The sequence below is a fragment of the Etheostoma spectabile genome, chromosome 20 (genome assembly GCF_008692095.1).
Source record: "Etheostoma spectabile isolate EspeVRDwgs_2016 chromosome 20, UIUC_Espe_1.0, whole genome shotgun sequence".
In the NCBI taxonomy this organism is placed as follows: domain Eukaryota; kingdom Metazoa; phylum Chordata; class Actinopteri; order Perciformes; family Percidae; genus Etheostoma; species Etheostoma spectabile.
Window position 1 is genome coordinate 4,044,339 of NC_045752.1, and position 16,829 is coordinate 4,061,167.

The 16,829-nt window shown below is 40.4% G+C and overlaps 1 protein-coding gene and 2 gene segments (V, D, J or C); 1 reads left to right on the forward strand and 2 right to left on the reverse strand.

The window, feature by feature from the left end:
- slc1a8b (solute carrier family 1 member 8b) overlaps nt 1-7,701 on the reverse strand; it is an 8,965-nt gene extending 1,264 nt beyond the window's left edge. The window contains exons 1-10 of the mRNA XM_032500226.1: nt 7,330-7,701; nt 5,974-6,053; nt 5,220-5,435; nt 3,533-3,575; nt 3,207-3,420; nt 2,037-2,136; nt 1,253-1,486; nt 922-1,116; nt 697-831; nt 318-468 (exon numbers count right to left, since the gene is read on the reverse strand). Coding sequence (XP_032356117.1) covers nt 318-468; nt 697-831; nt 922-1,116; nt 1,253-1,486; nt 2,037-2,136; nt 3,207-3,420; nt 3,533-3,575; nt 5,220-5,435; nt 5,974-6,053; nt 7,330-7,485 — 1,524 coding nt within the window. The 5' untranslated portion in view covers nt 7,486-7,701. The remainder of the gene's footprint in view (nt 1-317; nt 469-696; nt 832-921; nt 1,117-1,252; nt 1,487-2,036; nt 2,137-3,206; nt 3,421-3,532; nt 3,576-5,219; nt 5,436-5,973; nt 6,054-7,329) is intronic.
- Nucleotides 1-10,072, reverse strand: part of LOC116670018 (Ig kappa chain V-VI region XRPC 44-like) — a 39,840-nt gene extending 29,768 nt beyond the window's left edge. Inside the window, 2 exon segments of the V gene segment in view lie at nt 9,478-9,773; nt 9,898-10,072. Of these exon segments, the coding sequence occupies nt 9,478-9,773; nt 9,898-9,949 (348 nt within the window).
- The window catches only part of LOC116670019 (Ig kappa chain V-III region MOPC 63-like), a 62,121-nt gene that overhangs the window by 27,699 nt on the left and 17,593 nt on the right, over nt 1-16,829 (forward strand). The window contains 2 exon segments of the V gene segment in view: nt 10,641-10,678; nt 11,498-11,849. Of these exon segments, the coding sequence occupies nt 10,641-10,678; nt 11,498-11,820 (361 nt within the window).

Below are 16,829 nucleotides of genomic sequence, written 5' to 3' on the forward strand. Positions count from 1 at the left end.
GTAGTTAAGGTTAAGATAGCCGGCGGATCTTGCCTAGAACTGCAGTGGGTTCCATAATAAGGCCACATTATTATACCTGTTAAGCATCAGCATGTTAGCTTTGTCATTGTGAGCATAATAAATGTTGACCTTAGGATTTACTGTAGTACATCCTCACAGAGATGCTAGCATGGCTGTGGACTCCCAAGCCTTGTTTAACCAAAATGCATCTTTGATAGTTGCTTAATATTTAATATTATAGAAAAATGTTTCCAGGGGCTTTAAATCATCCCACGTGCATGTGCACTTTAACCTGAGCAAAAATAAATACTACTTACCCGATTGGGGCCACCTCCGTTTTCTGCATTAGAAGGGGTAGGAGTTGGACCATTAGAGGGTGGTCTCTCAAATTCCTTTTGACATAAATGAGCCATAATCCCAGCAGCTAAGGCATCACCAAGAACGTTGATCATCGTCCGGAACCGGTCACTGAAAATGAGAGGAGACAAATAATTTACACATTGCCTCAACAGCCCCTTGAAAGCAACACTATGTAACTTTTTTTGCTTCGGTGCCCCCACAGGTTGGAAGCGGAATTGTCCAATTGTGTCTCATTGAAACATTTTGAAACATTATTTTAAGGTACTAAAAGTTCTCTAGTGTTGCTTTAAGAACCACTTATGTTGTATATAGAAGAATCATTTTTGTGGGACTTACAGAACCCAATCTATGGCCACAATCAGTGAGATGTCAGCAGGCGGCAACCCCACAGAGGTCAGAACAATCACCATGGTAACCAGACCCGCCTGAGGTATCCCTGCTGCCCCGATGCTGGCTGCTGTGGCCGTTATACTGATGAGACAAGAATTGGGATGTTAGAGATGTAAAGTAAAAAAAAAATAACTTACCATGGGAGGATAACGAGCTCAGTGTTTATCTCACCTAATAGTGACCAGCTGGCCAAAGTCCAAGTCATACTCATTGACCTGAGCAATAAAGATGGCCGCCACTGCCTCGTACAGAGCAGTCCCGTCCATGTTGATGGTAGCTCCCACTGGCAGCACGAAGCGAGCGATCTTCCGGTCCACTCCACAGTTCTCCAAGAGACACTTCATAGTGATGGGCAATGTGGCTGAGCTGCAGGGGGAGAGGACAAGAGAAAATGGTCAAGTCAGGGTACATGAATAGAAGCTATTGTTAAGATTTAAAATGCAAGAACCAAGACGCTGGGCTACATCTACCAAATATCACAAAATAAACGCTCTCTTCTTACCTGGAGGATGTGGCCAGTGCAATGACAAGAGCCTGCAGCAGCCCTCTGATGTAGGTGAAGGGGTTTTTGCGAGTGAAGAAGAAGTAGAAGAGAGGCAGCAGGATGAGGCCATGCACAAACAAACCAGACAGGACCGTGATGAAGTACATGCCCAGCTTCTCTCCCAGGTGGGCCGGGTCGTGCATGTCCAGGATCTTCCCTGCCACCAGGAACACAATTCCAAAGGGGAAGTACCTGCATGGAGGCGAGAATTCTTAATTTCACACACATTTTTTCAACACAACCTCAAGATTACGACACCCTGCGGTTCAACAGGAAGAATGTTTTCCAAATTTGGTGTGGAAGCACTTGACTAGGCTTACGTTAACCCCATCCAACACCTTTGGGATTAATTGGATTGCAGACTGTGTGCCTGTTCTGACCTTTAATCAATCAGTTAACATGTATTTATATAACTCTTTACAGCAACCAGCAGGTATCCAAAGTGCTTTCAAGGACAAGCCTTATCCTTCAGCATTAGTGACCGCCCTTACAAATGATCTTGGGACTGAACAGGAGAAAATCCCTGTACTCAGGCTCCACAAACACAAAGGCTGTTGAAGCAGCAGATTAATGTCTTTGGAAGGAGATGTTCACAAATTACACGTGTGTGTGTGTGTTGTGTTCAGGTGACTCATCAGCTCCCATCAGAAGCAGTAAAGACACTTGACTCTCCCTGAGTTGCTGTGTGTATAATCTGACACAGTCATCTATTTTTGAAAAGTGTGTAAAAGTGCAATCTTACCACATGGCAGCGTTAATAATCTTCATGACGCACTCGTTGATGCACTGGCACACGTTCACTAATGGCGCCCCGCGTTCTCCCATCTTTCCCAGCAGCAGGCCTGAGAACAGACGGTACATTTAAATGTGAGTTTGTAAGTACGGTACCATTGTCTTACAAGTCGCTCCTGATAAAGTGGTCATAATTACTTAACTAATCATGTATGTATAATCATTTACTAATGCTCAACAGATCGGATACTTGAGTCCCATCAGCTGTTTACCATGTCTGCAATTAACCTGGTTAGTAAGTCATTAACGGTGGTTAGTGGTGGAAAGTTAGAAGGCTACATTTACTCCTGCACTGTACAATCCTAATCCCCGTTTGCCACTAAGCAGCAGAGTGTATTGTTAAATATAAGATTAACTGGTTCTCAATCTTTTGGGCTTGTTACTACCCCTTGCAAAAAAGTGTCGAGTTGGAACAGCCTTGTCAGGTTTTAAATATCTATGAATTGTTACTAGTTCCATCATTTCCCCCAGCAGAAGTTTTAGCAAAGTCCCAAAGAAGTAAAGTGATCCAATATTTTAAAAGAAAACAAAAAATTACAAACACTTAGTACAGATTTGTGTAGCAGTAGCCTACTTAGTTTTATCTTCTGTCCTACCCCATTAACCCTCTCATGACCCCTTAGATTTATGGTGTGACCCTCTGGAGAGAACCCAACCCCTATGTTGGGAACCATCAGACTGAACCACCTAGCTGCATAAACTCCATCACAACCAGCTGCAACAATAAAATGCTGCTTACACTTTGATGCATCTGAAACAATCTAACTACATCATGTATTATATCAGTTACACTTACTTTTAAATCTTATCCTCTTATTACCATATCTTGTTATCTACAAAAAGGTTTTATTGAAGTCAGTTAATCTTTCTGATACACTTAAGAGCTTAAAAAGACAAAGTGTCATGTTAGATAAACACCAGGAGGATTTTTCACAACCTGGCAACCCAAAAGTTAATTCTTATATTGTTCTTAATGTAATAATAGGGATATATTAAGGATTCGGTAACAATCAACAACTTTTAAACACTGACCTGTAAGAAAACAGTAAGGATTGTACTAGTACTTCAATAAATAATGGTTATGGTTTGGAGATGTTTCCTGTGATGTTCTGAGTCTTACCCATTGTGGCGGAGAAGATGACAATCCCCAGTACGTTCATGCCCTTGCTGGTGCTGGGGACGATTTTATACTTGATGTCGGGAGCAGGGGTGATCTCCAGGAAGACTGGGTGGCCCAGCTGAGGGTTGTGGTAGTCGGGCATGATATACACATAGTTGGCCTGAGAGTCTTTCACATCAGAGTTCTGTATAATCGGGACCAGGTCTGTTCGGTACTGGAGTTGGATGACAGAACAACCACATTGGTTTGTTAATATGTGAAATTAAATTAAATGAACGGACAGTATTTTACAATCCGTTGCAAGTTTCCTCTTTTTGTCCACTCACCTGCTGAAAGGTTGCTTCAATTAGATTTGACGGGATCATGTTCCTATAAAAGACAATATACAGACAAATATATCAGATAATGTCTGAACTTTGTAGTAATTTCTTTTTGTTAAAATGGATTTCATAAAAACTTTTTTTTAAATAAAACTAATATTCAGGAACTGGTGATGATGCCCAGCCATCCACCTGACCTTTGGTCTACAGCAACGGAGACAAACAAGCTACAGCTCACCAATAATAATCCTCCAGTAAGCCTGAGTGCACACACCAGACTGACGTCTTTATTGTACAGTGCGTAAAATTGCACAAAGACCTTCTGAGAAGGCGCAGGCTTAACAGATCACAATTAAGTGTCTCCCTATTCTTAGCCAACGTGCTGCGTAATAGTGACATTGTCGTGGAAGCACATTTTTTTTTTCTCTGTTTTGAAATTCATTGCTTAAATGGCCTGCTGACAAAAAGACTGCCAAATTCTGATTGTTTTTCACCTATGTTAAAAAAAAAAAATTTGATTGAGATGTTCTTCCATTTCAATTGTGTCATCATTTTTGGAGTTCACTAAGTGTTTTCAATAAACAAAGTTCCAGGAAGCTTTAGTCGCTGAGAATTTAACAATTTTGAACTTTCTACTATTAATTTGTGAGAGCTATTATGTCAGCTTCCAGAATCAAACTGATCCCTCCCGGTCGAGTGATTAGGGAACTTCCTGTTCCTGAGAAAAAACACGGGAAGCTCCCAAAGGTGGAACTGGATCGGAACTGGATTTATTTGGTCTGTATTGGTTTTCTGTAGGTGGTAAGGGTATTACACAGCAAATCCTCACCATGAAAAAACACTCTAATCTTCTTCATCCATCAAAATGAGCGCGTTCATGTGTTTATGTGTAATGTTTAACCTAAAAATGACTCCTTTTCCCAATGCCAGAAAGTATTTTTTCCTGTTGTGTCACGTCCGTCGTTACAAACGCACCATAAAGTGTAAACTTTTCCCTGTCCTCTGCTCAGACTGAACACTCATTCACTGTCACCCTCTCACATTCTACGTACTGGCTCTGCTATTCTCAAAAAGAGATAAGCTACTCTTGCAACATACAGTAGGGTAAGAAAAAAAAACCTATAAAGCAGCATGGAGGCCAGGGAAAATGTTACAGTGGTTACTTCTTTTTCCATATCTGTTACTTATTTAGACTCTCCTTCAAACTCGGTGCCGACTCATTTGGTATTTGAACTCTTCTTGGGTCGAAAATGAACATATCCATCAGGGTGTCTTTTCCCCTCCACAGCCAACTGGACCTAGAACGTCATTTGTCCTTTAGCACCACTAGAAGGTTAACATTTTCTCTTGTCAAGTGACATATCACAACATGTACGAGATGGAATGGCACCAACGTTTGTGTAGACATTCACGGACCCCAGATGATGAATCCCAATGACTTTGATAATTAACTTTGTCTTTGATAGCATGTTAGCTTGCTGACATTAGCACTTAGTTCAAAGCCTTGCTGTGTCTAATTGCAGCCTCACAGGGTCACTTTCATAGTTGTAAACTAGTGTTCATCATGGAAGGAAAGGGAGAATTATATTGGATCATGGAAGAGGTTTGATACAGAGCAGCATGTACAGCTGGTAGGGACCATCATTTTGTTTACTTTGTCAAAGGGTGAGCGTTTGCGTCGGTGAATGTTTACCTGATGAGGTCCAGCAGAGCGTCAGCGGAGGTCATAACAGGCCCTGAACCCGTATGGTGGCCTTCTTTCTCTGAGCCCGTCCCTGGGTGAATGATGAGCACCAGCACGATGCCGACGATGACAGCGATGAAGGTGGTCCACAGGTAGTAGGTGATGGTCAGGACTCCCAGCCGACCGCTTGCCCTTGTGTCCATGGCTGACAGGCCGGACATGAGACTGGATGGGAAAACAGGAGCATTAACTCTACTGGGAAAAGCTTCAAGTTTTCAACTCATTTCAAAACAATGAATTAAAGAATTGTATCCTTTATTAAATATTTTGAATTTTGAAAACAAATTTTCCCAGACCAGATTAAACATCTTGTCTGAATGTAGCATTGCTTGTTGCCAAGTGAACAACCAGAATTACCCAAGCCTTTCATATGTAAAGAAACATTCTCCCCCCCAAAAAATATTTATTTTATAATAAGTTTTCCCCTGTAACCTTTACAATCATAAACATATTACTTCTTTGAGAATGGAGCTTCAGATACCTTTCTTAGTATGTAAATTGCCTAATGGAACCATCTGTGTATATAAAAGGAGTTCCAGGTGAATGGACATGTATAAATCATAAAAATTATTATGTATGAGGGGTTTTCTGTGGTTGATGCTGAGGATAATCTAGTTGTAATAACATAAGGATGTTAATTAGGTATATCAGAGGACTTATTCAAGAGAGAATTGCATTTCACCTGAGTGAAGACATTTCTTACCTGGAGGTGATGAGCGGCAGAATCAACATCTTTAACATCCTCATCAGCAGCTCTCCAGGGAAGGAGAAGTAGATCTTAGCCTGTGTGAAAGAGCAACACATGAAGCAAACCTTATTTTAGACAGTAAGGACCAAATTACCTTAGCTAACATTGAAATAAATGATTTTGTTAAATCACTTTTTATGTGCCTAATTTCAGTGTAACTCATATGTTAATTCAACATATTAAAGAAGATGTTGTCTACATTCCCAACCGGCAGGTAAAACAACTGCTTTGCAAAGTCCCAGCAGGTGCACATGTGTCTCTTTGTTGCAATTAGCTATTTTTGTATTGCAGATTGTTTCTTTGCTCAGCAGATTTCGATGCTGAATGTGTTTTGGGCTGCTGCCAGCTCACAGGGTTACACTGCTGAGCACACTGGACAATAATCACTGATTCAGCCTCTGCCAAAACACATAAGCTACCTGGTCCATTTAGAGCATTTTACATCACAGTGACATAATGTCAGGAGAACCCTTTACACAGATATTTAAACATTTCTAAACAATTGGATGAACACTAGAGAAAAACTTGCTCCTGAAATCAAAGCAAAAGACTTAACATTTAAAAGATCATCATAATCATACAAATAACATATATTCTTTAAAATGGCAATGGTTATTTGGCCAAGAGCAGAAACAAGCTCTAAACATAACACTGACATCAACTGTTGATTTCAAATGGCGAGTTGGCTAGCAAATAGCTGCCTATTTCTTTACACATCCAGCATTCATTTGTTTGGCATTGTGTTGCTGGCCATTGGATGAATATGCTCTGTTTTGGTCTCTACCAACTACTAAGGGAAACATATGGCAGCTAAATGCTACACTACCTTCACTGGAAAGTTGTTAACTGTGTCTGTCTGATTATGTGATGGTAATGTCTGATGGTTTTGGTGCTGAGCAGGTAGCGTACTGTTGGTTTTCAGAGCTTTTTTTGCTGAGAATAGCAGAAAACAATGCTACACCCTTCACATACAAGTGCTCAGATGATCCAGTGTTAATATAAAAATATTGATTATTGCATGCTTTAACTATTTCTACACTTCTGACACATTTGCTTCCCTGTTATAATTGATTTTCTGCATTTCTCTGCTTCCACTCTCCCTATTACATAAGTGGCTTAACCATAGTGTCAGTGCATGGCAGAAGTGAGCAGAACAGACATGCCTGTTCCTTCCCATCCTGAATATTGAGTTGATTTGTACACTCTGTCAAAAGTACCACCACAGTCTATTAATGTAATTCTGGATAATATAAATCTGTAAGATCCAAAGTCAGTCACATTGCCTCCCGTTACGTTTCTATCCAGCCATACCTGTGTTGAGAGGTTGAGGGACCTGAGGACAAATCCAAGCACACAGCCCATCACTACAGCAAAAACGGAGAGTGTCAGCAGGCCGTTCCTCTTGCAGTAGTCCTTAATGTACGCCTTGGTTTTCAACGGCACCATATTCTTCAAACAATTCATCATGATTCGAGCTCGGTCCGTACGCCAACAGACACCCCTCCCACCCCCCTGAGTTACTACAGATATCTGAATCTGAGTGAGTGTGGTCTATCAGTATGTATCCCACAGGATCCGAGACGGAGGACAGCTAGTGGGCGTGATCAAATGTGGGTCCTGTCTCTCACACTGAGGAGCTCACCCAGACTGAGACATGAAGTGTTGACTAACGGATTCCTGGTAAAGCGTTGCCTAAAAGGATTATCCCTATCCTATGCTAACAGCGACTTCCACACAGCCACTCAGGCTTATTAAAGTGGCTCTGCACTCTCAGCACTCTCATCATTGATTACCTCCTCCATTCATAGCTCATTATGAGTTATTACTGACTGACTCTAAGTTTTCCCATTCATGAAACAGCTGCTTGCTCTTTGACCTCTGTGACTTGCAACACATTCGATTGCTAACAATTATATTGTACATCCTCCAGTCATGTTTTGGGTTGATTACCTAATTAGATGACACTTAATCACAAGAGAAATTATTGTGAAAGGTATTATAAATAATATATAAATCTAAGGTCTAAACATAAAACCTTTGATTGTGTGATCAGTGATTGTTGCATTCTAGGACACAATAATGGTTAGGGGATGGAGTTGCATGTACGGACAGGATTAGCAGAAGGCAGAGGTTAAAGGTGAGACACCAGCATCAGTCGTCAGTGTTTAAGACGTCCTGGCACTTGCTGTCCTCTGATCTCACCATGACATTGGCTGTGGCTGTGTCGTCTGTTCAGGGATCAGGACGTGCACTGAGTCAGGACTTGACGTCAGGACTTGGCATTTTAACTGACAAATAAAGCCTTCCTGGACATTAGAATCAGCCTCAGAGGAACTTAAACGGCAGGCTGATGAGGAGAATGTGTTGGGACTCCACGATAAGACAAATGATCACTGGACAGGAAGATACTGGGTTGGGTATCAGTTAGCTGGAAACAGGAAGCATTACATGCTCTTGTTATTAGCTGCCCAAGTTGTGTCCATGTCTATACTGGCATGTTGTTTGCATGACTTCTTAATTAGTCTGCCTACTTCTGCTGCAGTCAAAGCGTCCATGCTGACCTGGGAATAGATCCAATGTTGACTCTCTCCTGTCAAACTGCCCACGTCATCCGTACCAATCCAATAACGTTTAATCCTTGTCTTGAAAAATGCACGCAGCAAGATCAACGAATGGTACAAAAGGGACACAGCATGTGTCTGTTTCTTTATGCACATCAATCCCCCAACTGACCCAAAAACAAAATAAAGTTTCAATGTTTGTAGAGGAAACTAAAGCTTTGTGTGACAGAGAACAGCACTGTTGTAAAGTGTTGGACATCAACAACTATGTGTGTGGCTGGATGCGTGTGTGCGTGCTTAATAACTGTCATGTTGATGATTGATGCTAATAAAGGTCTCACTGATGAATAGCATGATGAAGTCTTTGGTCTTTTGTTTGATGAAGAGTAATAAGAAGTCTAATGGTTTCATGTCTTCTACTGATACTCCTCTCTGTGGGAAATGAAAAAGCTTTGGATTAAACATGCACATAATAAAGGTTTTCCTTTTGAATTGGCAATGAGAGGGACATTGCATAGTAGTAAAGAAAAGTAACTAATACATTTTTTTATCATGATAAAACTTGGACAATAATGTGATCTTGATTTTTTAGCGAGGCAGATGTAATGAGTCAAATATGTGATCAAGCAACATTTGTCTCTTTAGCCAAATCTGAACAGAACATGATGTGGTGTCATTAGATTTTTAAGTGTGTTCAATTAAGTGATTACTGTAAATATGTAGTTTGTGCTTGGTGGGGTTACTGTGAGCTCTGTGTTCAGTGGTCTGTGTCAGAGTCTCTTCCTCTTCAGCAGCTGCAGTCGGTTCCTGCTGTAACAGCTCAGAGTCTCTGCAGTCTGACTGAGGGAGGTTTTTGTACGACGACAAATCACTGTGTGAACACTCCACCACTGTGAACACTCTGACAGTAATAAACTGCTGCATCTTCAGCCTGAACTCCACTGATGGTCATTGCAGCGTTCACTCCGTCTCCTCGGCCAGAGAATCTAGAAGAAAATGCACTTGTGGGATTTGTACCCAAGTTGATGACCAACTTCGGAGCTTCTCCAGATTTCTGCTGGTACCAGTGTACTCTACTATCTCCATCTGACCAAACATGAACTTTTGGGTTGGTTGTACAAGTCAGAGTGACTGCGGATCCAAGAGGAGATGTTACAACAGCAGGTTGAGTCACTGTCACTTGACCATTAGATCCTTAAAAAAAACACAACAAAACTGTACATTAGGTAATATTAGGATGTAGAACGGTTTTATCAATCAATTACTAAATGTACGGTATGTGACTGGTATTTGATTTAATTTCAAAAACAATCCCAACCTGTAAGACAGCAGCAGGCCAGCGTCCAGATGAGGATGGTGAGGAGAGTCATGGTGGTCGTGCTTTCTGCTGTGTTGACTGACAGATCTGAGTCCTGCAGTGTTGAACTCCCAGGACTATAAACCTTCTCAGTTCACTGGAGGATCAGCTGACCATGCAAAGCCTCCTCTCTATGGAAATGATTTCTCTGCTCTCAACAGACTGAAGGCAACGTGGGTTACTACATCAGGAGGAATTCTGTTCGGATTAACATTATCTATGATTTTAATGGAACAGAAGAATATATTGATATTAGAAGTGCAGTTGAGGATTTAAGGATGCGTTTGTGTCCCCTCTGGTTGGTATGAGATGTCTGTTTGTCTGCCTTTAAATTACTTACAGAGTTTACTGAATATAAATAACATATTTCACTTCTGCTTCGTGTGAGTTTGGTAATTATTTTCATTTTAAATCATCTTGTTTATTTAACTTTTTATCAACGGATATAAAACTGTGAAAACAGGACTTTGTTACAAGAAGACTGTAATCGTGTCTCTGTCAGGTGTAGAAGAGTAAAGCAAAATGTAATTTATACTTTTCATTTATATGATACTTTCAATCCATATCATTAAATTAACCTTTGTAAATTTAATGAAGTATAATGCAATGTTTGTTACAAAAAAGCAGAGAGTTTTCAGTGGATAGAGCTTGTTCCCAGTGCAGGAGGTTTTTGTACGGCCACTTCATGAGTTTGAATCACTGTGGTACACTTTTGGTGGAGGAACCAAACTCACCGTTGACTGTAAGTACCACAGATTATTTATTTTATACAACCTACAGCAGATATAACTTTTTATCAAATATTGAAAAAGAATGTTATTAAGTTCAGTGGTTGTATGTTGTTGTTTTTTTTTGTTTTTCAAAGTGAGGCTGATCTCACAATCTGAAACAAATCTTTGTAGAAATCAATGTTAATTCAGTATTGTATCTTTAGATATTAAACTTTAACAACACTGAATAAAATCTACTATTCTATTTGAAATAATGAGATGTGTTAAATATTTTTATTATACACAATTCAAAGTAGAATTTACTGAATTGATATTTTCTTTTAAATATAACCATAATAGTACATATAAATCTACACTTTTTTATTTTAAATATTTTGAAGCCTTAAAATCTGATGTAGAATCCTAATACGAATGTGATTTGATCAGTGAATACAGTTTATCTTTGTGTTCACGGTTCATTCATTTGACATGTAGTGGAAAGGAAGTGAAAGAGACAGATGACAACGGTTTGAACTGTATTCACAGGAGTGGTTCAGCTCTGTCAGTTTAAACAGAAGAAAATCATCACAGGGACGAGATGTTCACTGTCACACATTAGAAAACACATATGAAGATGTCATCAATCAGAATTATCACTGAACCGTTTTAGTTGCATTTCCACCTGAACCATGTGTCTGATGGTCTGATACTGAGTGATTTATGAGAGCAACAGCAGCAAGTTCTTCTGTTTTATTTGATCAGATATGAGAAATGACCAGTATGTCATGTTTCTTTATGTCCAAGCCTTCACTCTGATTCCTCTGTCTTTCCTCCCCCTCTCTCTCCTCCAGTGGGTGTGGTGCGTCCCACCCTGAGCCTCCTCCCCCCCTCCAGAGAGGAGCTGCAGCAGGGCAGTGCCACACTGGTGTGTCTGGCCAGCGGGGGCTTCCCCTCAGCCTGGAGGCTGGGCTGGAAGGTGGGGGGCAGCAGCAGCTCCTCAGGGGTGTCCCACAGCCTGGAGGTCCTGGGGAGTGACGGCCGCTACAGCTGGACCAGCACCCTGAGCCTCTCTGCAGACCAGTGGAGGAAGGCGGGCTCAGTGAGCTGTGAGGCCAGTCTGAATGGACAGAGCCCTGTCACTCAAAGCCTGGACCCTGACCGCTGCTCAGAGTAGAGCTTCAGCAACACTTCCTGTCTGGAAATCTCCTCTGCTCACAAATAACTCTCTACTCTGTGTTTTAGTGTGCATGTTGCTTTCTAATAATCATCGTCTGCACGTTCTTTATGTTCATCACTTTTCAAGTTACACTGAATTTAATTAGTTTCACTTTAAGAGAGCGCATTCATTCCTCAAACATGTGGTATGAACATTAAACTATCATTAAAAAATGTGGATTATAATGAGTCCCTGTCTTTGTATTTATTTATTTTATAATTGAATGTGAAATGAGAAATACCTTCTTGATCATCTCAGAATCATACCTGATATTATACAATAGCTCAGGATATGTAATATTCTTTGTAAAACATTTGAATTTATAATACTGTTTTTTTAGTTTTACCATCTTCTTGAGTTTTTTATTTGTGCAGCTATAATTAAAGACACTTTTAAAGTATTTGATGTCAGTGGCTATAGTCCAATGATAATTTAACGTTTCCAGTTTACTTATAAATAGTTAAATTAACTGATAAGAATATAGTTATACATATAGTTTAAAACTATATGTGTAAGAGTGTCTGTGAGTGTGTTTCAGTTTTATTTAGATTGATTGTGGTTCTGCTTGATGACTCTTGTGTTGTGTCACTGACCATTTCTCCTCATCCACGTCTCTTCACCAACCCTCTGCACCGGCACAGGCCGCTTCCACTTCACTCAACTGAAGAGGTTTTTGTACGGCTCTAAATCACTGTGTGAACACTCCACCACCATGAGCACCCGACAGTAGTAATCTCCGCATCTTCAGCCTTAACACCACTGATTTTAAAGTGTAGTGAGAACCGATCTACTGCCACTGAATCGAGACGGATTCCAGTGAAGAGAGATGATCCTTGTATATAGAAGTTTAGGAGCCTGCCAGGTTTCTGAAGGTACCACTGAGATCATCATCAATATCTGAACTCCCCGAGGCGCTGATGGTCACAGTCCCTTCAACTGACAGCTTGGATTTGTCAGCCTGAGTCAGAATTTGTTGGCAGACACTTTCAACATAAGAAAAGAAATTTGACCTTAAGAAGAAATGTTAAATAGCTAACAACAAGCAGCAGCATTTTAAATTATAATGATAAGAAGAAGACCAAAACACAAAGAAAACTGGGTGCAAATATTAAATCTCCAAGGTTGTTGACCGTGGACATTTATATTGGTACCTTGTGGTGTTTGATTTAACTTGACCACAGTTGACCAGAGACCCACTGCTAAAGAGAAACAACTAAGTCATTTCTGGCAACATACCTGATCACCTTTTTTATATTTGCTTTTAAAAACCCTTCCCCCCCCCACCGCCCCCGTAATATTCCCTTTCGCTTCAGTAAATGCCCCTTTTTAATCTGTTGCCCTTCCGAAAGAATATCACATTATAAGCTTCAGATTTGGGTCTTAAAATGCTTTTTGATTTAGTATTTTCATGTTTTTTTGTGTCCACATCCTTAACTTTTGTGCAATTTTGTCACTTCAGCAAGAGGGTAATAGAAGTTGTTGTCTCTTGGACTGTCTCTTTTTTAATGGTTTTCTTTTTCTACTGACGTTTAGGTTACTGCTCAGTTTTTTTTAGCAGTCTAGTTAGAATTGCATAATGATGCAAAGAAATTGTTTTCGCGCAGTCAGACTAAGCGGCTTCGAGCCTTAATTTATAAGTGGGAGTTGGTGTTATTTTACATCAGAGGAGGCGCAGATATTTATTTAACAATGATAACGGTCTAATTGTTACTTATATGGAGTTTTTTAATGGATCATTTTCAAAAACGTTTTTGTTTCTTGGTTTGAAGGACACGAGAAGTCCGTTAAATGTCTTATAACATTTGATAATTTCAATAAAAACAATGGTGGCGTTCCAGATGAAAATGTCTCCAAAAAAACTATTGTGGTTTTGCTGTAGTGCATTGACAAATGCTTAATGTTAGACATGCGTATATTTCAATTTAGCATGTTCCTTAAGCAGCACTCGTTGCAGGATACTATATTTCCATTTTACTAAGCATGCCAACAGTAAAGGTAGAAATAAATTGAGGTAACACATTTGAAATGCCAATTCGCCTAAGCTGATCACACGAAAGGCCCAGTAATTACCTACTGATAGACCAGATGGGGAGACATGTTTGCCAGAATTTCTCCAGCATATTACTGTAAGGGACACCATCAGCACTGGTACGTTTTCTGCAGAACTTAAAGCGGCTGTGTGCATTTACTTACCACTTCATGTGGTAAAGCTAGTAAGAGCTGACCTGCCCTCACCTTAAAGCACCCATTATACGCTCATTTTCAGGTTTATAATTGTATTTGAGGTTGTACCAGGATAGGTTTAATGGTTTATTTTCAAAAAACACCATATTTTTGTTGTGTAAGACGGCACATTGCTGCAGATCCTCTTTTCACCCTTGTGGTTTAGGTCTGTTATAGCTCGAGTGAGACATCTTACTTCTATACTATCTTTGTTGCAGTTGCACATGCGCAACTAGTAAGGCTAGATACTCTTTCCGTACGTACACACCGCCAATGCTTGAGCTGGCAAAAATGCTCGGCCGCCCTGGCAAGGACGCTTGTCAAAAAGTACGGGAGTTTTTGACGCTTTGGCCGCTCTGACGTGGCAGCGTTCTCTGTTCGACCTCAGCCACGGCCAAACACTGACACTAGATACCTTTTATAATTACATATATATAACAGAAGTTTATTGTTAAATGGTCGCAGCGGTGTCTGTTAGCAGTTAGCCTTGCTCATTAGCCACTGAGAGAGAAGAAGAAGCAATCCATTAGAGAGAGTGTGCCCGCAGGTAACGTTAACTGGTCCCTATGTAAAACGTATATGTTATAGCACGGCGATTATTAGCTTGTCTTCAGAATAATGTTTTTGAAGGACGAAAGTTACGTTGTTTTGTTTCTCCGGGATCAGCCAGCCAAGGACGTCTATATTCCGATTGGCGGCTGGCGTTAGCCGCTGCTTGCCACGGAACCGCGGCATGGCTCATTACCATAAGTTAAAAATTTCACTTCACAAATTTCAATTTCATTTGCACTTTGGAAAATATTTTTTTGTAGATTTTGTGAACCAGTGTGTTGTAGCAGGTTCTGCTATTGAGAAAAGCTCGCATGCTAGCGTAGCATTGTGCTACGGTTAGCCACCTCGTCTCGGCTATGACGTAGAAGACGTGCAGATTTTGAACAGCTCACCCGAACTGAAGGCAGAGGACATTCCGAAACCGTATCTCACTCAAAAAGCATGGATAGTTTTTTTTTTAAGTTTTATGCGTGTGGAAGCACAAGAGACACAAATAACACCCAAATCCCAGAAAATGTTATCTTTTTGTAATAGGGTACTTAATAGAAACAATTTTAGACATGTTTCCTTCATTAAGGTACAATAATACCCCCAACAACTCATTCAAATGTTTAGGTGGGAAAGGAGAATGAAATGTTTCTATTTATTATCTATTTATAGTAACTAAGTACTGCATGTGTACAAGAACCGTATCTGGCCCTGATAAGTTTTTAAAACATTTTTGCGAATAAAGTCTAAAATAAATACCTCATTAACGGACTTGTAGTACAGCAGTTTTTATTAGAAAAACAACACAAAATCCAAGCACAGGTATAAAACCAATAATTGTCTTACGAAGCATAATTGTGAATATGTTTTATTAAAGCTGCAGAGGAGTAGAATTAAACAGAAAAAAGGCTAGATTTGAGTAGAGTAGGATTTCTCTTCCTGCCGTTCACCCTCCCCCTCTCTCATTTCCCGGTTGTTGCACCGCACAGAGTACCCGTGTCATGGCAGTTCGTGAATGGTCACGTTTGAAAATCGTGACCTGTACACAAATAAACGACATAACGTGTCCGTAACACGAATCAATAATCAAAATAGCGTTAACATTAACGAACTGGCGTGAGACCAGGTTGTATATAAACAGCCTGGCTATGGTTAGCAGAAGACTAAACTACTGCCTCGTCTGCCGCGTTTATGTTTCCTCCAGACCGCTCTGGCGTGTCCTTGTACAGATGGCAGCAGTAGTCTTAGGCCTCTGGGACTCATGGCAGGCGCTGGCCATCTAAACAAGGCTAAACATGCCAAGAGCCTGGTGTTTGGTGCTAGGCTAGGGCTAACCCCCAGCAGACCAGCTCCCCACACTGTTTTCACAGCAAATGTGCTCCCTGGACAATAGCTGGAGTACTTGTTTACACAATTGTTTCACAAAAGTCTCTTATCTATAAATTAGCCGTTGATTAGCTGCCGCCTGTGTCTTTGGCTGAACAAAACCTTCCTCACAAAGGAACCTTATTTTGCATTGGCAGAACACCAATTGAACTCTCTCTCTCTTCTCTCCACTCTCTCTCTCTCTCTTGAAATGATTTGGGTGGCCAAAGTCTCCCGCATGGGTAGATTTATTGAAGCCCGACTACAGATCCAGAAGAGATTTGGAAGTTGAGTTTTTCTCTCAGACCACTTGATTACATATCTAAAAGATTATTGTGACCTTTTAGCCAAATGACGCAAAAAAAAGAGCCTCCCCCACGTTAATGTTGCTTTAATATCATATCTATCCAACAAAGCCTTGTCTAACATAAAAGTTCACTTAAACAAATAAATGTGCTCCTTGTCATCAGTTTTTTTTAAATTTCAAGTCTTTCACGTTCTCAAATTATAGTCAATACGAGGTCATGTTAAGGCAACACAAAACCTTGATTAAACTTCATTAGGACGGCCTACCGGAATGTCTATTTCACAGCTGACTGATAACGCTAATCTCCATCTAATGCTGTCATTGCAACAATTATCATGTCTGCAAGTGCGGTCTAATACTTAGGTTACATGTTAAACTTGTGCATTTTCTCACAGTCAAAAGTGAATGGAGACATACTGTACTTCAAGTAATGAAGATCTTGTTTTCGCTTGACCGGCGAAATCCATTAAACCGCTTGGTCTCATTTAGAACACCATTTCCCCACTGGATTAGTTCTGGCCCCAGGGATGTC